Below are 25681 nucleotides of genomic sequence, written 5' to 3'. Positions count from 1 at the left end.
GAGGGGGGTCTGCGACATGGTAGCAGTAAATGAAATTATGAAAATCATGTCCAGCTATTGTGGTAACGATGTCAAATTACTAGCCAGTTTGGCGGGTTATGTTTTACAATTTATAGCCACCTCATTTGCTGCCGAAGTTTAAGCAGTCTGCAGATTGAGTGCACATACTTAACTCGTAGTATTTTCTCATTTGAGGTTACGCGCCCACGTCACGTTGCTGTGCGCGTGGTCATAAAGCTTAACATTTGTTCACGCACCGCAGTTTTAAGTTAAGTGATTTTAAGCCGTTGACAACAGTGCTATATGCGCTATATACCTGTTTCTGTATAAGAGGAGCGTGCAAGCCGCGTATCCGCTTATATAAGAGCGCTTGTGTCTTGTCACCTTTTTCACCCCTGATGAGTTTGCACCCCTGGTATAGTGAGTTATTTAGCTGTTTTGCCTTAATCTGAAATGCCCTGCAAACTACAGCTACCTATATATGCCACATGAGACTTCAATATGGAATTTATGGCAAAAAAATCTCCCCTTAAAATGCTATTGGTCTCGCCTACATAAAGTGTTAGGTAAAGGAATATGACTTGGCCTGAAAAATATTTCAGTAAGAAGAATTTTTTTCACTTTAATTATTTTTTGTATGTTATATATGTCAAAATCTGTGTAAATAATAGAAAGGTCGCTGATTAACACTTGCAATTCAGTGTCGTGATGGTTTTAAAAAATATTCTGAAGGTAGTAAAAAAGGTAGTAAAAAGTAGTAAATTTAACTTAAGGATTTCTGTATAAACCCTGATATCTGATAATGTATGAATTCTGGTTCTGTTGTTGATCTGTCGCTGCTGTTTGAACATTCAAATTAAATGTTTTGTTTTTACTAGTTCAAAGACAACCGTCAACTGTATTTTTACTCAATGATAATTTCATATTAAAATCTTATAAGTTAACGGTTAATGTTCGGTTTAGAAGCTACGGTTGTCGGTCGGGAAAATTAACTGATATGAGCATCCCTATTTAAAACGGATGTTTAGTTTGTGCTTCAACACCTTTTTTATGAAACCCAACAACTATTAAACAAATAGAAACTCATTTATATTAAAAGACTAAATTAAACCTTTATTAACCAGTCTAGGGCTGAAACGATTCATCGAGTTACTCGATTTACTCGATTCAAAAAATTCCTCGAGGCAAAAATTCTGCCTCGAAGCCTCGTTAAATTCCTATGACGCGCACTACACGCGCCGAGATCTGATTCACACGGACCGTTGTTCAATGTTCAGGAAGCACATCATAGCGCGTGGTACATTTTGAATTTAGTTGGCGCGATGGCGGAGCGAATATGTCCATAAACAGCAGAGAGAGAGACTGTCTAAAGTTTGGGATCATTACATTATCATTACATTCAGCATCTGAACTGAAAACATCCACTGATGTTTCACCAAGCGTCGATGAAACAAGGTAACGTAGCTTCCGCTGATTTTAATCCCATACTGTATTTGTAGCGATGTCGTTATGCGGTTTGACTAGATATGATGTTTAGCTTTGTTGTTTTTAAGTAGTAAACGTGTTCACGTTCAATTGCAGGACAGTATAGATTAAAAAAGAACCCCTTCAGATGCACGCATGCACTTTACAGGTGTGTGTACCAAAAAACGGCACCACAGTGCAATCATATGGGCAACTTGTAATCTGACATATTTTGTTCAATAATAATAATCTCTGTCTTATTGGAGTTTAGCATAAGGAAGTTATTCTCTCTCACGCGATCAGACCGATCGCGCAATGCATCACATATGCTTTTACGTAGCCACGCAACAATAATTTCAGCTGCATGCATTCACTGTATAGAGCGGGACGTGATGTTGTGATTTTTCGAACGGATTCTTAACCTAAAATGCACCGCAATGCAAGTGATGCAAACCAAATGCAGCGTTCTATTGAAAATGAATGTATGTATTTCTGCAGTACCAAAATGCAATGAAGCAACTGAACGTCTGACTGGGGTGTCACTCTTTCTCACGCACAGCACGTGTGCACACACACACACAAACACAGGTGCACGTGCGCGCACACACAGGTTGTTACCATAGCAAATAGGCTCACCCCAGAAATGATATATTATATGTTAGTAGCCTAATGGTAAATGCTGCAGGTGTAGAAATGTACATAAACCAGATATTTACTTTGATGTCAGGGCTAGATTACAGCATGAAACCTGTTGTGCATATTAATAAATTAAAGTGTTTAATTGTTGGCACTGGCACTTATAAACACTAAATGGGTAAACAATTGAAATAAATAGGCTTATTTCTTGGAGCCAAATACCTCTGTTTTTTTAGAAATAAAAGCCAAATGCTTGAACATTTTACAGCCAAGCCATTTTTGTTATGAATTATTTGTTTTAGTTGTTTAAAAACACACAAAAAAATTATCCGATTACTCGATTAATCGATCGATTCAGTGCTAGATTAATCGATTACAAAAAGAATCGATAGCTGCAGCCCTAAACCAGTCTTCGTTTGCTCTTTTGTTTCTGCCATTGTCCTTCAGAATTGCCAGATCCGTGTAACAAAACCAGCCCAATGGCCTTTCAAATTTATTCGTAAAGCACCCCAATGACTATTCATAGCCCAAATACCAATGACTAAACCAAACCAAATCCTTCCACCCGCAGAAAAACATTAACCTGCAGAAACATTTTAAAAATGGCAGAGGACCTGGCAACGCTGCCTTGCTTTTAAACAAGCTGGTTGCACTGTGAAGAATTGCCTGATAAACGTGCAGCTCACATTATATGAAGAAATGGCGCCTGACTTTAATTATAAGCACACAGTTCGCGCCGAATAAAGCAAACACGTGTCCGTCCTGTCCGACTGTGGCTCATGTTTATAGGTCCAGTAGGAAGAGGGTTTAAAAGCACATGCAGGCAGTGGTTCAAAAATGTCATCTGAAATAAAATATTTTAAACTTTACACGCTCAAATGCACTTCTGCCTTCTCTAGGAGAAGTTAAATCAGCTGGTCAGAGACAATGAAGAGTTAAAGAGTGAAGTTCAGGAGCTCTTGAATGGCTCCACAATGAGCCAGTCATCTAGAGACCAGGGTAAGTTTGATATGAAACCATAAAATCTGATGCGATGAGGAGAAAAACCCACACTGATCTGTTGAATGACTGATGATTGCTCTGTTGGGTTTTAAGGTGATGGTTTGGAAAGTCATTCATCTCCAGACAGCTTCCTGAAGTCTCAGATTGTCATCCCAGAAGACTTTGAGAGCAAAGAAGAGATGGTGAGCTGTTACATTAAATGGGTTTTGTTTAAAAGGTGCGATCAGGGAGTTTTACTGGAATCTAGTGGTGAGACTGTGAATTGCAACCAACATGAAAGCAGAACTGTGGCGTAGATAATACTGCTCATTCTAATGTAATAAAAGCAATACAGTTCATTATGTAAGGTCTTTATACACCACCGATAATATAGTTATGGATATTATATTGTATTTTTGTCTAAAGATCCTCCTAAATTTTACACATTACACCTTTAAATGAAATGTTTTCTTCTGATGGTTTGTTTAGGAGGAGTTTGTGCATTCTGCTTTGTCACGTCTGGAGGAAGAGAAAGATGAGATGAGACGCAGGTTTGAAGAGGAGAGGAGACTTCATCATGCCACACGGCAACAAATAGCAGCAATGAGCCACGAGCATCATCATCACAGCACATATACAGAGACGGGGGCAGCTTCAGGTACAACCTTACGCTATATTCAAGTGCATTACGCCAATACATTTTTGCAAGTGGAAAGAGATCACACTACCGGATATATCACATCACCCTGTAATGCGATGTTTTAAAGTTAATGTAAAAAAATAGTTTAAATAGTTTTCTGTCTGTATTTTAACAGAGAGCTCTGGTGGTGTTCCTGTGGAGGTGCACGAGGCTCTGCGGGGCGCCATGGAGAAACTTCAGGGGCGTTTTACGACTCTCATGCAGGAGAAGGTGGATCTGAAGGAGAGATTGGAGGAACTGGAGCACCGCTGCATTCAGCTTTCAGGAGAAACGGACACTATCGGTTAGACGCTCCTCATGCTTAATCTTTATAACCTTACCATATTACACATCATGGATAGATACAGTGGCGGCCGGTGACTTATTTTTTCGAGGACGCTCGATGCGAAGTTCGTCACAACATGTATGTAGCCCGTCATGTGTGTGGTTCGTAATTTCAAAATATGTGTTTGTGCTTCAAGAGATTGTGTGTGCATCACGTGTCTTGTCAAAATAAGTGCCTGCTGCAGACGCGTCTAATGGGTTTATGATAAAAGAGACGCTCGCGTTTGCCAGATACTCGCATAATCTCATGCGTAATTAAAGTTTACTGTTAAGGAAGTGTCTTGCGTGTATTTTGTGAATGTGAGCGTCTCTTTTTTGCACTTCTTTTGACAAAACACGTGATGCACACATGATCTCTCCACACGCAGGACACATATTTTGGAAAAGGGAACCACACGCATGACACTCGGAACACTTATTTTGAATTAGCGCCCCTCGGATGAGCAGTCACGAGCCGCGACTGAATAGATGACATCAAATGCAGAACATTTATTTCCAAGCAGTTTATCTTCAATTTTTTTAGTATTAATCATGGGTGACACATACGTTTATGCAGTCAACAGTCCACACTGTTTTGATCACGTGTCAAGTGGATATGAGGTGATCTCTGTATATAAATGATTTTCTTATCGATTCAGTCACAGGTCGGATCTACTTTTTGCACCCTTAATAATGAGCTTCAATTCAATTTTTATTTATATAGTGCTTTTTACAATTGTTTTGTATTGTTTTAAAGCAGCTTTACATTTCTGGATGCAGGAGAAAACACAGAAAAATCCATGGACAACATAAGCTGCAGAATACATTGGCTAAGATTAAACCGTACTAGCGAGCGTAGTAATAATGTAACGTATAGTAGAAGGTGCTAAGTTAAGCCAATGTCAGCTGACTCCCCAGGGGTTGAAAAAACCTACTAGGGGAAAAAACCCTTGAGAGAGAGCCAGACATCGCTGATTCTATAGAGGATATATTATGTAATAAGTACGATTTTATACAATTTTATGGGAATTAAAACATTTAAAATTATATATATATCATTATGATCAAGGACAAGACAGGGAAAGAGAAACAAAATCCTATTAGCATAGCGTGTAATTCAAGTGTTATACAGTTCCAGACAGGCTAACTATTGCGGCATAAGTATATAACCCAGACGAGTTATGTGAATGCTTTGTTCTGAGCAAGCTAACTATTGCGGGTTTTGTACGTTTACTAGACAAATGATGTGAATGCTTTGTTAAAGACTTGTCTAGGTATGATCTGAAGCCATAAAACAAACTAAACGTAAAACATTTGTAATGATACACCCCTTACTATATTTTTGATGTGAATGTTGAGTTGCTCAGGTCTTTTGCATCTCATTATTTCTTGTATAAAATGATCACAAATAGCACTGGTTATTAAAAAAAAAAACATTGTTTCTTATAATACTGTTTTTTTTCAACTCTTAGGTGAATATATTGCCCTGTATCAGAACCAGAGAGCCATCATGAAACAGAAACACTTTGAAAAGGAGCAATACATCAACATCCTGGCCAAAGACAAGGAAGAGATGAAGGTACCGCTGATGTTGACTCACGTTGCTGATGTGATATTTAAATATATCTGTATGGCCGCTCAGTCATGATGATGATGATGATGTTGACACCTGTTGTGTGTTTAGGCAAAGTTAGCAGAGCTGCAAGACTTGGTCATGCGTTTGGTTGGGGAAAGAAACGAGTGGTACAGCAGATACATGAGCGCTGTCGGTAACCCTGACCTCCTGTTGTCTGGAGAAGAGCCGGTCCAGGCCTCAGAGAGACACCAGCTCGACGCAGTGGATGGTCCAGGTAGCACCTTGTTAATCAATGCATTGGTTTTTGTGTATTTCTGTAATTGTGGTCTTACACTATTCTTCGAATCTCTTTCTACTTAGCTATTCTGGACATGAGCACTGCGGTCGATGGGTCTTCAGCCTCCCAATCCAGCATGGATCCCGACATTCAATCCCAGATTCCCGAGAGGCCCGGATCTGGACAGGAGCTTGCACCCGGACCCTCTCTGAGGCCCAAAGAAGACGGCACAGCCCGTCAAATCATGCAGCTCTTGCATGAAATCCAGAATCCTCAGGCCAGACCTACTTCCTTCCTGGGCGAAAACCCCTGCATCCCATTCTTCTATCGGCCCGACGAACAGGATGAAGTAAAGATCTTGGTGGTCTGAAAACATCTGTCACTGCTTTCTGTCTCTCTTTGTCAGACTCGGGTGCCGTTCGGCACGTAGGGATGGTGTTTGATGATGATCAACACACACGTTTTTCCTTTTTTCCTCCTTTTGTCTGGTTTCTCATGGAAGTTTATATATCCTAAAGGATTCTATTGTTTTTTCCAATCGATTATCCCATTATTAAAGCTCGAGTTTATTAGCAGATCAGAGATGTTTTCTTCTTGATGATGCGGAGATCTGTGGTCCAGTCAGCAGGAGTTGATTCATAACCTTGAACCTTGTAAGTCGGATAAATGCACACTAACAAGAAGTGGGTTTTGGTTCGAGAGAGCCGGTACGGAGAAGCGATTGTGTAGCAAGTAGGGAAATGCATTGTGAAGGACAACCGTATTATATCAATTCCAAGTTTGAGGCGTGACGTGCCAACAGGAAGTGATGCGGTTTGGGCAGCAGTATAGTATGAACTGGGTTTGCGAGGATGAAACCGATCCCATCTTGATTCACACAACCAATTAAAATGCATTTTTGAAGTTAAACCCTGAACATTCTCATGCACTTGTGTTGTAATGCTCTTTTCTTTATATTCTTGTCTTTATTTACTACAAGATTTAATGTATGTTTTGTCCCCCACGAACACACAAGCACCTTATGTTACTCCAGAACATGTGACCCATCAAATCCAGCCGTTCAGAGATGTGGTGTAGTACAGACGTTGTTCACTGTATGATGCCCGCTGTGTGTCGGCTGAGAGTTTTGTTTATCAATGAAGAATATTGAAGAGATGTGGATGAATGAATGATGTAATCATTATTTTACACATGCAGACATTCACCACAATAGAGTTAACGTATATAATGCATTATAAATGTGTTCACCGTGACCCGACAAACAGTTTATGCTTTTGTGAATAATCGCGACCTTACTTATTCATAGTTAGACTTGACGAATATAATGCATTCAAATCAACACCTGATTTCGTGTTGTATAATATATAATGTTTTATAGTGCATACCTATTTATAATTACATATTTAAAGAATATGTATTGTAACACGATAGTAAAGAAGGCACGAAATTGGATGTTGGATAAAGTAAACAAGTGTAACTATGAATAGGTATTGATTATTATTTTTATTATCATCACGTTATGTGAAATATTTCCATGTAAAATGATCCATCTATTATATTGTTTTATAAGTAATTGTAAACAGTTGTGTGTGTGTGTATATATAGCATCTATGAACGAGTATTATGAGTTATGACTGCTGTGATTATTACAAAAGCATTCTTGCATTCAAATGAAGGGGTGTGAAGACCCTTTATAATGCATTATATATTTGTATTGCTGTGGTTTATTTGTTTTTTTACCTGAGAAATTGCTTGTGACCATATAGGATAACTGGAACGCATGTTAAACTAGAACAACATATATGAGTTTACATCTCAATACTGTGTGTGTGTTGTGTGGCTGTTTTAGGTGCACTCAGGCACTTTAATCTGATCTCCGAGCAGTCAATGTCCATCTTCTACAACATTTATAGCCGATTTCTCCTTGTATTTTCTTTTTGAATAGATTTTATTTTGGGCGTGGGCTTTAAGTTGGTTATTTCGATTTGAAGATTGTCTACAAGAGCTTGTAACAGATGTGTAAATAGTGTAACTGTGTATCATACTGTATATTCATTTTGGGGACGGTAACGCTTAGATTTACCTGCTGAAGATAAAGATTAAATCTAGTGTGAATAGAGGAAACACAGATAGGTGTGATTTCATACTAAAGCTTATTGAAATGCCAATTCTATTTATTTGGAGTAATCACACTAATCTCTTTTCATTGACATTGTTAACACACAATGAAGGAATGATGATAGTTTCACAGAGAAATATTTCTGATGTTGATGATTTTCCTCTTCAATAAAAACCTGATTATGCAAAAGTGTTACATGTCTGGAAGATGTTTATCCGGTTGTTTGTTTCAGGAGTCTGAGAGCCTCAAATGAACTGGTGTAACAGCGGCGTGCAATTACGCATTTTCTGAAGTTTTAGACTACAAAACTAAATTATTAATTTACTATTGTTGTTGTTGTATATATGTAGTTATTTTATTATATAAAGCAGAGGTCTTCAACTTTTTTTAGGCTAAGAATAGATAGAGAGGAGGGACCCCAGTATCAAATTAAGACTGGATTTACTGTATGATGGTTACATTACAAAGATATCCCATACAGCAAAAAAATGTATTTCTTTGGCCAAAAATATGTCTTGAATATATGCTAAATACATTTTGTTAAAAGTAAAGCTTAAATATATTTTTGAATGTGGAAAATATATTTTAATATATAAAGGTTAAAACTAAATATATTTTTAATATATATTTAAGGGGAAACAAATACATTTCTAATTTTACAATATATAATTTTCCTGGCCAAAATATAAAAGTTTGTATAAAATGTATAAGTATGTATAAATTATAAAATTAAATTAAAAATCTAACATTTTAAATATATTTAATTTAAATATTTTCAAACCTGTTATGTTTACAGGTTTGTAACAAAGTTTTTTTTTCAATGCGACGTGACTATAAATGCTTAAAAATATAATTTATTCTTAAAATATAATAAAGTAAATTGTCAAAAATATATTGCTGAAAAATACAATTTTGTAAACATATTTTAAAATATATTTCAGTACATTTATTTTTGGCATATTTTAAAATATATTTAAAATTATATTAGATTTTTTTGCCATATGGTATAATTTTTGGCATGTTACATAACATTTTAATTTTTAACTAAATAGATTTTATAATGCACTGTAACAATATGTAGCATTTTTGTCAAATCAACATATATTTTTATGTTACTTTAACTTATAAAATCAAGTTGAAATAGTTACCTTAATTTTTTGAGTTATGTCAACTTTTCACAAACCAAAACTTTAAATAGTAAATAGTAGGTTGAGTTGACTTGCAAAACCAAGTTGTTTTAATTTCAGGCTACATTTTTTTGTACAGATCCTTATTTTAATCTGTGTCATTTTTTATTATTAATACATTTTTATTTGATGCCTAATTTAATAAAAAAAAATTGCATTCGAACAATATTTGGAGGACCCCCAGAACCCTTGTAGAAGACCCATAATATCAATATCATAATATAAGTAATATCAAGAATTAACAGTAAAATTTTACTTGTAAATTGTATTACACACGTTTACACATTTTGTGTATCTTCCTTATTTTATGAAAAGTGGAGCCTATATATAAAGACGAGACTGGAAAAGTTTGGTACATTGAACTTTAATAATGACACAAACTCATTCAAGAGCAGAAGACAATATTACACAAACACACACACGCAACTTTCTGTCCAAACAGAGAGAGTCCTGGTTTATATCAATACACCTCATTTTATACACTATCATGAGCATTTGTTTAAATAAATCACCATAATAATTTAATATTCATTTATCATACACGTGGTCTACACACTATAGTCTCTAAACAGTGGAAGCACAATATGCAGAAATGCACCACAAAGATACGCAACATTAAAGATATGTCCATATTAAACACTTAACTTTGAAATAACGCTGATTTTTTTCTCATTATTAGGTTTTGCTAAGACTTTGTGCAGATTCAGGATAAGGTTTGCTTGTTTAAGTGTGGACAGAAACGCCCTGTTGATACGGTACGATATGTTGTGATGTGAATTTCATTAGTGTTACAACAAACAAACAACAATACAATACGCTGGTGTGGAGGCTTGCACTTACTTTCATTACTTTCAACAAAATAACATATGAATAAACGAAAGATTTCTCTGCATAGACCAGCAGTGATATTTATGAATTCATAGACAGGCAAAACATTTACATAATTTTAATGCAAAGCTCATACTGTGATTGTTTTTCCACATAGAGATCAAGTCGACCATTTTAGATTTTTAAAAGTGCTGCAAGTAATTTTATTCATTTTGTTACGCTTTAAAGCCGAAACTAAAATTATGCATTGTAACAACCATATAAAATAGGGAGATAATACTTTTAAATGCATTACATAACAAGCTGTATCTACTTGTTGAAGCTAACTGTGGGTTCACACTAGACGCGAGTTCAACGTTTTTGCGCGATTAGATGACATACAAAGTCAATGCAAAGACGCAATCAGCCGCGTCCTCGCATGGGGTGATGTGAATGACGCGATATCAGCAGCGCGTTTGCCGCGAAAACACACGCTATTCGCCTCAAACGCGTCTTCGCCCAATTAGAAAATGTTCAACTCTTGCAAAAAATTTGCATGATACGAAGTTAAATACTGTGAGTAATCTAGAGCGAGTAACGTGATGCCCCGCATTTGGTGTGTATGTAGCAGAACTGTGACGAGACGCGAGTTCAACGATTTGCGCAAGTAGATTACATACAAAGTAAATGCAAAGACATGAACAGATGCGTCCTAATGTAGGGCGATGCGAATGACGCGATATGGGCGGCGCGTTTGCCGTGAAAACATGCACCATTCACCTCAAACGCGTCTTCGCCAAAGTTGAAAATATTCAACTCGAGCAAAATATTCACATGACACAAAGTTAAATCCCGCGAGTAATCTAGAGCGAGTAACGTGATGCCCCGCGTCTGGTGTGTACGTAGCATAATGTTGCTTTCAGAGAGGTGTCAAGCGCGGCTGATTTCAATGTTAAGTCAATGTGAAAAAGTCGGCGAGAATGAGGCGTTTAGTGTGCCGTCTAGTTAGCGCGAATGGCGCGAATTGTGCGTCCCCGTGGCAAACTTTGGCGGAAAAATGCGCTGCATTAACCAATCAAGAGCTTGATCTATTACCGGTATTACAGAAAGCGAGTGGAGTCGCAGAAGCCCCTCACATGATGCAAATTTCCGCGTGAATGAAGTGAGTAAACTCAAAATGTTCAATCGGCAAACTAGACGCGATTTTGACGCCTCAAACGCGGCTGGTGTGAATCCACGGTAACAATTTGATTTGCCAGATTGCCGGTAAATATGCATAATGTTAAAATCACTTACAGTACCTTTAATCCAATGTGTGGCTCAGATAAGACAGACTGTCATAAGACTTTTTTATACGCAGTATGTTACTAGACCACACTGCAGTAAGTACTGTATCCTAGACATCAGATGACTCTGCACCGGAGCTGTCGGCTTTGGCAAGGATCCGGTCCGGAGTCATCTGCTGTCTGGGTTTAATTTTTTTTAATTCCAATAAAATCACAAATGTCAAAATAACATCATTAACATCTGAAATCACTCACAAAAATAAACATGCAGGTCATGTGACAAATGTAGTGTATGAGGACTGTTTCACATATGTATCTATTTTTTATTATTGTAAGCAGTATATAGTGTGCAGTAAGCTTAATTCTGAGTTTGTGAATCTGCTGAAAGTGAACCTGAATGTTCAACAGTCTTTAGCATTATTACACAGTTTATTCATTTAAAAATAATAAAAAAAGAAAGTTATTCTAAAACACAAATGTCTGATCAAACCACCCAGTTCACCCTAAACCACATTAATATATTTTTTAAAAGTTGTGAATATTTGATCTGCATGTAAACACGTCTCATCTTTAAATATATTGCACTCTGTAATTCAATCCAGCCTCTCTGAATCAGATTTACTTACATAAATGATTAATTATGAATTTTTTAGGGTGAACATACATCAAATCTTTATAACACCATCACGTTTTGGACATTTATAGCACTATATGAGGGATTTGTATATTAAGGTGAAATAAGAACAAAACCACTGGTGCATATTTTTGTCAGGAAAGGTTTCTTGTTAACATTAGCCGGAAAATAAAAAGAAAGGATGTAAAAGTTTGAAGGGTTGTGAAATAAGGTTTAAACAAAGAGAGATGGTATCACCATGACCAGGATCTATTTCTTCAGCTATTGACCTCCGTGGATGACCATCAATGATGTTATTAGAAGAAACATCTGAAGGTTCGTTGAGTTCCTCCATCTTCTGTGTATCTGTTGCCGGTGTTGCTGCTGGGGTGCTGGTGGGTTTGTTTTTATCAGGATGTAAAGAAACAGAAGGAGGGACTGTTGGGACGAGAGATGTTGCTCTTGTTCAGCTGGATGAGCCGCAAAAGCAGAAAAGGAAACGAAACAAACATAAGTGTTGAAACAAACCAAACCAAACCAAACCTCACACTAAAGACTGACCCGAGTCCAGAAGACAAAACACACTCTCCTGTGTAGATGTGTATACAGTAAAATAACGTCTATTCATAACTAATATTATTGAAGTAAACAGCCATCTTTAAATCATATATGATATATATATTTAAGTAGATGGATGATTCTCACGAAACCATTGAAACACCACGGCACTAATGATTTTAGCTTTAAAATGTGTAATATAGTAACATTAAAAAGCATCAGAATTAACACAATACTGTGTTCTACCTTGCACAATGTGTGATTTCAACATAAGAATTTATAATTGTAAATTTTATCTCATTTTCTGCTGAAATTCTCATTACCGCAATGTGTCCGACTGTGTTTGAACATGCGTTATGTTGTAATTTAATCAAATTAACACAAAAATATTAAGAAAAAAAAATAAATGGATGTTTTGCTAGACTACTTTAAATGACAGAAAAAATATTTACTGAATATTCATGTATAATAATAATGAAGAAAAATTAGGAAAATGATGTGTCCATGCCTGATGTTCTCATCCCCCGCAACACTTTTTGAGAACAGTTTAAGCACACATACAGAATTTTAATAAAGTTTGATTTTGAGTGACCAAGCACATGGACCAGTTACTTCAAGATGGCTACCAGGTAAGATCATTTTTTACAGTTAATTTGAAATATTGTCTTGTCAGAATGCTTACACGACATTTTGATTATCATTACCACAACAGATGCTTATTAAATGTTAATTTAATTAATAGAAGCATAATACTTTGATTTTAAATGCATGTGCAGAATCTCCAAATTATGTTCTTTCAGGTTTTTTTAAATTATGTTACAAAAAGTGTTAAATGATAAGTAAAAGTTTTTAAATTAATGTTCCCATTTACTCCAGAATTTGTTTTTCAATGTCTGGTGGGAAAAAAGTAAATTTAAGCAATTTTTACATTTTCATGCTTGACATTTTTAAAACCAAGTTTTCGTGAGAATCACCCAGATGAATGTGATGCACTTATAGGGACACTCCACTTTTTTTAAATATGCTCATTTTCCAGCTCCTTTAGAGTTTAACAGAGTTGTAATCCATTCAGCTGATCTCCGGGTCTGGCGCTAGCACTTTTAGCATAGCTTAGCATAATCCATTGAATCTGATTAGACCATTAGCATTGCGCTAAAAAATAACCAGAGAGTTTCAATATTTTTCCCATTTAAAACTTAACTCTTCTGTAGTTACGTAGCGCAATAAGACAGACGGAAAATTAAAAGAAGTGATTTTCTAGACAGATATGACTATGAACTAAACTCTCATTCTGGCGTAATAATCAAGGACTTTGCTGCCGTAACATGGCTGCAGGAGGCGCAATGATTTTACGCAGTGGCTGAAAATAGTCCCCTGCCATTGAAAGTTACTAAGGGGACTAATTTCGGCTGCTGCGCAATATCACTTTGCCTGCTGCAGCCATGTTTTCCGTCGGTCGTAGTACACAATGTAACTACAGAGAAGAGTCAACTCTTAAATAGGAAAAGTATCCAAACTCTTTGTTAATTTTTTAGCATGATGCTAATGGTCTAATCAGATTCAATGAATTATGCTAAGCTATGCTAATAGTGCTAGCGCCAGACCCGGAGATCAGCTGAATGGATTCCAAAACAATAAAAATCAAATGTGTAACTCTAGGGTAGGGTGACCATACGTGCCATTCTTCCCGGACGCATCCCGTCCAGGATTTCGGTGCGTCTTCCGGAAGTCGTATTTGTTGACGGCATACGCCATTCAGTTAAAAACATAAGATATACAATCGTAGTTTCATTCTTACCTTAAAATGTAACAGTTGCTTTTCTGTAATAATAATAATAATCCTCTATGACGTATGCGGTCGACAAATATGACTTCCGGGAGACGAACACACAATCCTGGACGGGATGCGTCCGGGAAGAATGGCACGTATGGTCACCCTACTCTAGGGGAGCTGGAAAATAAGAATATTTTAAAAAAGTGGAGTGTCCCTTTAAGTGACATCTTTTAAATGTCATTGTACTAGATAACAAAATTACAAGCAGGTGGTTTATTATAAAGATCATTTTGAAGATACTATAGCACACTTTTAGTATTTTGTTGATATTTTGTTATCTAATGCAATGTTTAATGTTCATATTAGTGAAATATTGGAATCTTTATGAGTTTTTCAGTCTACATAATGAGAAGGGAACCTCAGTTGATGAGAAGGGAACCTCAGTGGGTTCCTATAGAAAGTTTATTACCCTTCAGGGGAGTTTGGTGTCGTCTTCTGGCCTGTGAGCTTAAGGACCACTGCAGCCCGAAAACAAAAAAACAAAAAGAGTCCAACATAATGTACAGAAATACAGGTGAGCAAACTTATTCCAGAAGATGCAGTTATCTGTAAGACTCCAGATCACACTTTGGAGAGATAATGCATCAGCCGCTGGATATAAAGCGTTTGCTATCAGTGCAGAAAATAAAGCGTGAATATGAGAGAAAAACAAGCAGCGGAAATCAGAGAAAACATTCAGCAGTCCCTGTCAGTTCAAGCATATTCGTTTATTTTAAATGTATCATTACACCAATATGCAATATTTAAATCAATGACAAATAGACGTTTCTGAGGTCGGCATGCTTGCTTACAGATGTTGAGCTGTGAGTAAATGACAACATGCCATGAGATTATTTGCTTTGCAGTAATTTTAAGTGGTTTTAAGTCTATTCGTTGTAAAATTACTGTAATCCACATCCTCTCGTGGCTTGTGTCATTTCTCATAACTTTACTTTATATAATCCAAACACTAGGAAAACTTGAAATAAATATTAGGGTAATTTATGACACACGGTTGTTATTTTTTGACATTGTGTTATTCAGCTGATTGTGAACTGTATAGCTGTATTGGGTACTGTATGCATTAGCTTATTTAAGACAGCAGGAAGGGGAGAAGTTCTGGTTGGATGGGTGTGTCTGTCCTTGTTGTCTGTCACGTGTGGGAGGAGCTAATAGTCAAAGAGGGAGGAGTCTGTGGGTCTGTTGGGTCGAGTAGGTGAGGCCGGGGGTCGTCGACTGCCATGGGAACACAGACACAGAGGAACACAGAGGAAGATGAGTGAGTTACAGACGACACACACACACATACACACACACACACAATCACAACTTTTTTTTACAAGTTTATATTATTTACTTTTATAAAAAAATTTAAAACATGGCATGTCAATCTTACAAGGAAAAAACTGATATACTGTATAGATTTTAGATTTTGCCTCCTCCAAAAACTCTTTAAAGAAAATTAAAAACAAATTTAAAATTAAAAGCAAATATATTTATTTTTTAGGTTAATTTAAACCAATGCTTTGGTTTATCTATATTTACCGAGCCTCACGTGGAACTTTCATGTGCAGAATATTTTTTTTAAGTTTAGTTTCGCGTGCTCACTTGAAACTATCGCGTGCGCACGCAAAAGTTTCACGTGAGCATGCGATAGTTTCACATGCGCACGCGAAACTAAACTCAATAGTTTCACATGCCCACGCGATAGTTTCACGTGAACATGCAATAGTTTCACGTGTGCACTTGAAACTAAACTCGATAGTTTCACGTGTACACGCAATAGTTTGACATGCACACGCGAAACTAAACTTTATTTTTGCTCCATGTCCCCTTAGGGGCTCTGTACATATTTGACCCAACCATGGGTTATTCATTTTTTTTAAAACATGCTTACTTATATTCCAATTTTACATTTGTTGAAAAAATTTGGGGATTGTCTACCAATCCAAAATCTATGCAGTATAACCCAGTTTTTTCCTTTAAAGTTATAGATTGGCAGCAAATCACAGAATGTAACCAATGTGATCATTCAGCGCACAACTCATATTATTATTTATTTTAATCATATTTTTAATTAATTCTTTACACAGCAAACGGAGATGATGAACAGCATTCAGAAATCAATCCATCCACAGATGAAATGCTATGAAGATGTGGATGTAATACACTCAACATCTGACCTTTGACCCCACTGTTCAGTTTCACCCTAAAGCTCGCAGACGTGTGCTCGTGTGGATGTGTTTCAGTAAGAGAGCTAAGATATAACGATGGGTGTACGAGATACAGGTGCAGGTCATATAATTGAAAAAGTTGATTTATTTAACTAATTCCATTAAAAAAGTGAAACTATTTTTACCACATCTTTTCCTTCCCTTCGCCTCTCTATTGGACACTCTGTGAACAGCCAGCCTCTTTTGCAATGACTTTTGTGTCTTGCCCTTCTTGTGCAAGGTGTCAGTGGTCGTCTTTTGGACAACTGACAAGTCAGCAGTCTTCCCCATGATTGTGTAGCCTACATAATTAGACTGAGAGACCATTTAAATGCCTTTGCAGTTAATTAACTGATTAAAGTGTGGCAGGTGTCTTCAATATTGAACCTTTTCACAATATTCTAATTTTCTGAGATACTGAATTTGTGATTTTCCTTATTGTCAGTTATCAAAATTAAAATAAACATTTGAAATATATCAGTCTGTGTTATATTCATTCATTACAAGACTGATATATTTCAAATATTTATTTTAATTTTGATGATTATAACTGACAACTAAGGAAAATCACAAATTCAACATTTCAGAAAATTAGAATATTATGAAAAGGTTCAATATTGAAGAAACCTTTGAAGACACACTCCAATCAGCTAATTAACTCAAAACACCTGCAAAGGTCTCTAAATGGTCTCTCAGTCTAGTTCTGTAGGTGACACAATCATTGGGAAGACTGCTGACTTGACAGTTGTCCAAAAGACGACCACTGACACCTTGCACAAGAAGGGCAAGACACAAAAGTCATTGCAAAAGAGGCTGGCTGTTCACAGAGTGTCCAATAGAGAGGCGAAGGGAAGGAAAAGATGTGGTAATAATAGTTTCACTTTTTGAATGGAATTAGTGAACTTTTTGATGATAATCTAATTATATGACCAGCACCTGTGAACTGAGCTCAGAGGTTGCAAAAGGAAAAATGAATAAATGTGAACTTAAATAATAATGAAACGCACACAGTACAGTGTCACATTCAGGGATCTGACGTTTAAACACATAACCTCCAAAATCTGACCTGAGACCTGTTCCTCTAATTTCTTAAAAACATTAATAAATCGTGCAAACTGCTTTTGGGAAAAGCTTACAAGAATGCTTTGGGTCCAAACCAACCTAAGTTTTCCATAAAACCTCTGTGACGTGCTCTAGATTACCATAGTATATAATGTAAACTCTCAGTTAGTGAAAATATGGTTTAAGGTGAATCGAACCCAAAACATTAATCGGATGTGTTATATACTGAAGGTTCATGCAGTGTCCCAGAAAATCTGTCGTCTGTCCCAGAGACCATCAGAGAGATGCTGCTGCTGTCTGAAAGATGTATGACTAAACTTTTTCTCTCTCAACCTGTCCAAACGCTGGGTTGAGCCTTTCGAGTCTTTTAATTCATTTTTGATAGTTTTTTGGTAGTTTTGTGTTACCCAATATTTGGGTTAATATTTGGGTTGACCGTTGGATGAATGCAACCCCCCCATCTGCGGCGCATTACCCAACTCTTTTGAATTAATGTTTGAATTCACTTCAGGCGTAGAGAGGCAGCGGTTTTTACACAGACAAATTTAAAAACAAGGTTGGTATTAATATTTATCCATAAAACCATTACTAGAAAAAGCAAATATATGTAACAAAAGTCCAGTTTACAAGATGTGAATTGTTATTACATGCACTGCTATCACTAGCTTGTTTGTTATGCCCACAGGATCGTCAATATGTTTGTTACTTTTTTATGTTTTAAATGCCTGCTTTAATCAAAATCTGACATTTTCGTCTTAAATATATGACTTACGTGAGGTTTTTACTCCAAAGCCTACAAAAACCTAAGCAAATAACATATTGTAATAAAGGAAGATTTTAGCATCATCAGGACAGACTCCATTTAGTTTTTTTCTGGTGAAATAAATGTTTATAAATATATTTTTATTGTGAATAAGATTTTTTTTGCGGTAAACTGTATTGCACATGTAATGTTAAGGAGACACCATGTTGGCATGTGTTTTGTAGTGTAATTGACATCTGCAATAAAGTAACAAATAAAATTAAGATAAAATAATAATATTTATGAAGTAAAATTAACCCAATGTTTAAATAAAAATAAAAACCATTCTGTTTTTTAGGGTGAATGTTTGAAAAGATTAAAATAAATATATTTTCAACTGTAAAAATATACTTATAATTTTATATGTTATACATACTTTTATATTTTATCCAGGAAAAATATATTTTTTACCATATGTGTTGTAAAATTAGAAATGTATTTGTTGCCCCTGAAATACAATTTGAAATAAATGTTAATATATGGTTAAAAGGTTAAAACTTAATATATTTTAAAAACTAGTAGCGCAGCAAGCACTAGTCATCATTTCACCGTCTAGGTTAACTATAGACCTGATACAGTCCGGCTATGAGTAACCCACTTCTAAAAAATAAACTGCATGTAATTTTTGCCTAAATAACTAGCGAGATGTCTGATATTCCATCATGTAAGCAAAGTCAACAGTGATTATTGCTTTCATTTATTTATTTCTTAAATTTCATTTATTTTTAGACGTATTTAAAACGTATTGGCTTGTTTAAGCCTAGACGTCTGCACTGTGTTTGGACGGCTAATAGATGCTAATAGCTGGGTTCAGTTCACTGTCTATCACTAATGTTAAAGGTGGGGTGCATGATCTCCGAAAGCCAATGTTGACATTTGAAATCACCTAAACAAACACGTCCCTACCCCAATAGAATCTGGACCTTCTGTTGATAGACCCGCCACACACATACACAACCCAGGCAACGATGTCGGTTAGTAGACACGCCCCTTACTGCTGATTGGCTACAAGTGTGTTTCGGTAGTCGGCCCGACTCACTTTTCCAAAGCGTTTCTCAAAAATCGCACACTCAGCCTTTAAAGTTGTTTCGTAGACTAATATGCATTGATTATGTTACTGATGTTTTGTTTGTGTGTTGTGTTTGTTTCTGAGGGTCTCTGTGACAGCGGGCAGTCCAGGTGGATGCGAATGATAAGCGAACTGCAGACATACCAGAAGCATTAATCTTCATTGATCACTGATTGTAATTCTGTGAAAAATAATAATTATCAGGAGGAGGAGGAGGAGGAGGAGTGCAGACGGCGTAATGAGGAAGAAGAAGCAACGTGTTAACATCTCAACATGAAACTGAAGTACAAAACCTCGATGTAAGCTTATATAATAAACCTAAAATAATGATGTCATTTATTTACCCTCACGTTGTTTTAAAGCGTTTCTAATGTTGATCCAAATGAGGAGTTATTAGTGATGAATATCAGGTTTCTTAAAGTACATACAGTATAATGAAGGTGGATTGCAACACATGTTGCAACACATTCTCACTCCCTAAGGCAGGGCTAGTCAACTGGCGGCCCGCGGGCCAAGTGCGGCCCGCCAATCATCTTTATCCGGCCCGCCGGTCACCTTTGGCCGTTTTTCAATCGGAAGGCTGCAGCCTCCGGAGGTCGCATATGCAGACTTCATTCGTCATCAAGTTTAAGTTAACTGATCATTACATTCACAAATCATAAGCATATTACAACAATTTACGATTAACTAAGAATAATAGTCAACTTTATAATTGTTAAATTCTGAAATTAGACTTAATGACGTATGCAAAATGCGACCTCCGGAGGCTGCAGCCTTATTGAGAAACGACCATAGTCTGATTTAAATTCAGCGTGGTTACTTTTACCTTTACACTGTACAAGACAACACAGAAAGGGGCTGTGTGGGGTGCCAACCATCTGCGGGTGCGTAATTATCTGATCCAATTCGAGCTTTGGATGCATTCAAGAAAATAACGTTATGCGACTACACGCATGTGACGCGGCGACCGGAAGTGATGTATTTCAGTGTGTTCCAATCAAAACTGTGTGCAAAGTTAAAGTTATTAATTATGTTTTGTTTTACTTTATCAGTAACATTTGAATACTTTAATTACTGGTAAATTATTAACTATATATATATTCGTAGATTAAAGGTTCTCTCCCATGACAGATTTACGATTAAACTACATTTTCGTTACGACTGCCACTAGGGGGCGAACTTCCGACATTTATATCTGTTTGTAATGTACAATGGAAAGGCTGTTTAGCCTATGTATCTATAAAATATTAAAAAAGAAAACATGTAGTGAAATTTTAGGCATTAGGAGAAGACTGGCTATATGTTGTGAATACTTGACATGTAACAATTAATGAAAGTAAACAGTTATAAACAAAATATGTTTAGGAGTGTTGATCTTTTACACTTTTACTATTAACATTTGGCTCTTACATGTTAAACTGCAATTGTTTTTAAATATTAATAAAGAAAATATGATTTTTCAGTAATTAAAAGGCTTTTAATTTATTTTTTTTTTTGAAAATGCATGTTTTTAATATGTTTTTTTCAAATATACTACAACAAAAGTAACAAAAATGACAACAACACACACACATATATGGTAAAAGTAAAAAATATATCAAAAGTAAACATAGGGGTAAAAGTTTGGCCCGCGTCATATTTACAATTTTAAAATCTGGCCCCCGAAGAAAAGTAGTTGAAGACCCCTGCCCTAAGGCGTCAAAATCTGAAGCATGTTCAAACGCCTTCAGCGTCAGTATGAAGACGCGAAGGGTGCCCCTATGCGTCACTATATTGACGAAATGGGAACTCCGTTGCTTTCATGTAATCCCTCAGCGTCGGATATAGACGAAAGGGAATCCCGGAAGGTGATGCCGTCACGTTATGCGACGATCGGCAGGATCATGCCGCTTCTGGACGGTAACTACTACATTTTTTTTCAATTTTTAAGACACTGTTGCTTGGGGTTAGAGTTTGGGTTTGGGTTAGGATGTCAGTATTGGTTTATACTTTTTGTCTTCTGATTTTTAAACCATTGTCGCTTCGGGTTAGGGTTAGAGTTGGGTTTGGGTTAGGATGTAATTTTATGTAACAGAAAGTCGTTCTAACCCCAACCCCAAGCGACAATGGTAAAAATTTGGAACAAAAATTGAGTAATTACCAACCAGAAGCGGCATGATCCTGCCGATTGTCGCATAACGTGACGGCATCACCTTCCGAGATTCCCTGTCGTCTATATCCGACGCTGAGGGATTAGCATGAAAGCAACGGAGTTCCCATTTCGTCGATATAGTGACGCATAGATAGGGGCACCCTTCGCGTCTTCATACTGACGCTGAAGGCGTTTGAACATGCTTCAGATTTTGACGCCTTGGGGAGTGAGAATGGGTTGTGGATTTGGGCTGGTGAGGTTGTCAAGCTCTATACTGACAAAAACCTAGAATAAAAGTCATCTGAACAACTCCTCCCAAGTCTTCTGAAGCCTTTGAACTAAATTAAAGATTTCAGCCACTAAAAATCTTCCTCTGATAAACATTGTGTAAAGATGTCACCTAAACATAAGATTTGGCATCTCTAACCTTAAATAATTCAAATCTATTTGATCATATGTCTTACGACCTGAAATGTAGGTCAAACTAAATTCATTGTGTGTCAACTTTTAGGAAGATATCTTGACAGAAATGCAATATAACCTGCATAACTATATTATCAGTGGTGTATAAAGACCTTATATCAGTGGTCTCCAACATGGTGCCTGCGGGTACCAAGTTGCCCGCACAGAGTCTGTGAGGTCCCCGCCAAAGCACATTCTATTAATAGTCTCAATTGTAATATTTATTTATTACATATTTTATATCAGCTTGGCTTCTTTTATGAATGTTATGAATGACCCCTGCAATACACCATTCATATTTCCATTTTTATCTCCACACCACGGGTCACTTTACATGAAAGTCGCTGTCATGCTTCTACAGTAGCCCTAAAAGGACAAACTTCTCTATAGATGCATTTCGTCACTACATTGTCTCAGGGGTCTCCAACGTTTTTGTGAGAAAGGGCTCCCACAATAGATAAAATGGATGGCTACTTTTTGATATAGTCTATTAAAAACTTTTATGTTTTACTGTTAACATACGTAAACCCAGCCAAGCTACTATAAAAAATATGTAATAAATAAATATTACAATTGAGACTGGGCACCAGATAGCCCGCATAGAGTCTGTGAGCTGCCCACCAACGCACATAGTCTCAATTGTAATATTTATTTATTACATATCTTTCATATTAGCTTGGCTTGGAGACCATAGATATGTATAAAAGCTAGATGTATTACGGCGGAGTCTCTAACGTCATCACCTGGATGACATAGTTGAAATAGGTCAGCAGTATATAAACTATATATATAAACTTCAAGGGACATTTAAAAGTACCTGCACCATTAAAACTTAATGCTACGAGTGAGCGAGCTGCCTGTGGTAAGATGGCCGCCAAATGCGGACGTTTCACTCAATTGGCCAGCAGCGCAGGCGAGACATAGCCTTTATACATATCTATGTTGGAGACCCCTGTCTCAGACGATGACATGTTTGTCCTGTAGTGGCTCGAAACGTCTCGAAAGGGAGGGGTGAGCCGTGGACTGAGCCACTGGTTGCAATTCACAATCTCACCACAAGATGCCGCTAATAATCTACACAGTGGACCTTTAATCAACATGAGGGTAAATAAATGTGAATGAACCCAATTGTGACAAATCTAATGTATGATAATCATTCCCACCATTTATAAAGATAAACTTCCAGGATCGTTTTTCTAAAAGACAGAGGTTTTGTAGTTCAGCCTGTAAATCATTTATTAGAAAAACTCACAATATAAAACGCGTGTGTGTGGCTGTCAGGACCACGTCCAGACATTATCATCGATGTCCTAACTAGACGTGACGTTCAGTATGTGTTCAGTATAGACAAAATGTCTATTTCGCTGGAGTCATCGCGTCTAGTTAGGACACAGTGTTAGATGCGTATCGCACATCACAAGCAACAGAAAAACTTCAGCCACAAATACAAAGAAACTCGAGAGCTCAGCTTCAGTTTAGTGCTGATGTCTCTGCTCATCTATCTCTCCGTCTCTTACTGTTACACAAGATGTGTTGACTTAATGTACTAAACCAATGCCTGAGTATTAAATCTGTGTTTGGATATACCAAAACAAGTACTGGTGACCCAGCAGGTGAGTCAGGTGCTTATCACTGCTGTCGTGCATTAAAGGGGACATTTCACTTTTTAAGATGTCAAATAAATCTTTGGTGTCTCCAGAGTACATATGTGAAGTTCTATGATTAAAATACCATATAGATCATTTATTATATCATGATAAAATTGCACTTTGTAAGTGTGAGCAAAAATGTGCCGTTTTAAATGCAAACGAGCTGATTGGCAGTGTCGTGGTTGGATAGTGCAGATTAAGGGGCGGTATAATCCCCTTCTGACATCACAAGGGGAGCCAAATTCAATGACCTATTTTTCACATGCTTGCAGAGAATGTTTCACTGGGTTGATCTTTTTCACATTTTCTAGGTTGATAGAAGCACTGGGGACACAATTATAGCACTTAAACATGAAGTCATATTTTCATGATATGTCCCCTTTAAGGCAGGTTTATGTTTAATAATGTCGTGGCTGTCGGAGTAAACTGCAGACAAGACCCTCACAGTTATATGTGGTGGTGATACATTCAAAGATGAACGTTTGAACGATAACATGACTTAGAAGCAGGACGTCTGAATTTGTTTAAAAACTATAGCGATTTCTTATCGTTTAAACGTTGGTATGGTGACCGGTTAACTCACCCACACCACCGCACTGGTTAGCAGTTCACATTCCACGACTGAGAGCAAACAAATGTTTGTGTTAGACTGTAGGACCAGTTCATCTGAACTACAGCTGAGCATATCATATTATTTCTCTCCAATGTAAAGTTTTCAACATCACTGCAACACTACAAACGGTAGTCTTACCTTGGCACGCTCGGGGGGGCACGGTTAGGCCGGGACGGGACCTGAGGAGGAGCCCCACCGAAGGGGTCTGGACGAGACGGAACGGGCGGCCCACCTGCGGCTGGAGGACCCGGGGCCGAACCACGAGAACCTGGACGTCCAGGAGGACCTGGAGGAGGAGCTCGTCTCTGAGGAGTCGGACTTGTGGCTGGAGAGCTGAGAGAGACGTGACTTCCATAGTGAATCGGTTTGGTTTTAAACAATCCTTAAAATATCTATCTATCTAAACATACCGTCCTCCAGAGCCGGTGCGCTGCACCTGAAGCCACGAGTCATCCACGGGTGGAGGCAGAGCTGTGGTGACAGTGGTGGTGCTGATGTCTCCGATGATGTTCAGCGCTTCTTTAAGAGCGAAATACATTCGCAACATTTCATCTCGACGCTGGGCCTGTTCTGCCGATTCCTCCATGAGGGTGTTTTGATCTCCACACGAATACAACTGAGCCAAAAGCTCGGCATTGATGAACTCTTTAGTCTAGACATACATGGAGAAAACACACAGATCAGTCTAGCTGATTTTGGGTGAAACTTTCAGGTGATGTTCTGATATCAGGCTACTTACATTGTTTATCATGAGGTGCATGAGGGTCTTGGGTATCAGGTCTCGTACGGTTTTGTTGACGATGCCCATGTAGGAGTCCACCAGGTTACGGATGGTCTCCACCTGCCTCTCCAGCTGTGGATCCATGGAGTGCATGAAACCATCTGAACCGTTCTCCTCACCTGCGTCGCTCTGCACACATGGAAACAATGAGACGGAGAACATTGGGAGAAATGGAAAATAAAAATAACAACTAAATGATCATACCTTATCTTTCTCCTTGTGTTACAGCACAGGACATAGAAAAGACAGGAAGAGAAAAAAAACATTCAAACAATGTTTCTCAAATTCATAACTGAATGATGCTTTGTTTATGTTAAAGATTTAAGCAGATGAACGCACCATCACACGTTCAGGGTAGACGCCAGCTCGCAGGAATGAAGCTTTCCATCCGTCCACCTCCTCCTGACTCTCAACGGCTAACTCCAACTGTCTGTAGTCCTTGTACACGTTCCTGTAAGATGCATTAAAATCGGTTATATAATTATATATAATTATTATAATTAATATAATCGGTTTTCAATCCAAATACAAATATTTGTACAGCTAAAGGGCACATATGATGCAAAATCCACTTTTACA

At 37.3% G+C, this 25681-nt stretch overlaps 2 protein-coding genes across 2 annotated transcripts; one reads left to right on the top strand and one right to left on the bottom strand.

The window, feature by feature from the left end:
• The first annotated feature begins 2948 nt into the window (after positions 1-2948).
• On the top strand, positions 2949-8248 carry LOC141363346 (golgin subfamily A member 2-like). The gene is made up of 7 exons (XM_073865988.1): positions 2949-3099; positions 3196-3284; positions 3571-3739; positions 3897-4064; positions 5557-5663; positions 5769-5934; positions 6021-8248. Exons 1-7 carry the CDS (start codon positions 3075-3077, stop codon positions 6305-6307), a joined length of 1011 nt encoding a protein of 336 aa, XP_073722089.1. The 5' UTR covers positions 2949-3074; the 3' UTR covers positions 6308-8248.
• A 6781-nt stretch (positions 8249-15029) lies between these two features.
• On the bottom strand, positions 15030-25340 carry LOC141363331 (dynamin-1-like). The gene is made up of 5 exons (XM_073865969.1): positions 25329-25340; positions 25061-25231; positions 24732-24973; positions 24460-24654; positions 15030-15556 (listed from the first exon to the last, which is right to left on the bottom strand). Exons 1-5 carry the CDS (start codon positions 25338-25340, stop codon positions 15490-15492), a joined length of 687 nt encoding a protein of 228 aa, XP_073722070.1. The 3' UTR covers positions 15030-15489.
• Between the last annotated feature and the right edge of the window lie 341 nt (positions 25341-25681).

The sequence above is a fragment of the Misgurnus anguillicaudatus genome, unplaced genomic scaffold (assembly GCF_027580225.2).
Source record: "Misgurnus anguillicaudatus unplaced genomic scaffold, ASM2758022v2 HiC_scaffold_34, whole genome shotgun sequence".
Taxonomy (NCBI): Eukaryota; Metazoa; Chordata; class Actinopteri; order Cypriniformes; family Cobitidae; genus Misgurnus; species Misgurnus anguillicaudatus.
This window is presented reverse-complemented; position numbering and strand designations above follow the sequence as displayed.

Bases quoted from the DNA above. Each gene is read 5' to 3' on its own strand.
- LOC141363346 (XM_073865988.1), top strand. From the start codon at position 3,075: ATGAGCCAGTCATCTAGAGACCAGG. The intron at 3,285-3,570 runs GTGAGCTGTTAC...TGGTTTGTTTAG, and splicing joins TTGAGAGCAAAGAAGAGATG to GAGGAGTTTGTGCATTCTGC. The intron at 3,740-3,896 runs GTACAACCTTAC...GTATTTTAACAG, and splicing joins AGAGACGGGGGCAGCTTCAG to AGAGCTCTGGTGGTGTTCCT.
- LOC141363331 (XM_073865969.1), bottom strand. The intron at 24,974-25,060 runs GTAAGTAGCCTG...ATGTATGTCTAG, and splicing joins TGCACCTCATGATAAACAAT to ACTAAAGAGTTCATCAATGC. The intron at 15,557-24,459 runs GTAAGACTACCG...TTCCCATGGCAG, and splicing joins GCCCCCCCGAGCGTGCCAAG to TCGACGACCCCCGGCCTCAC.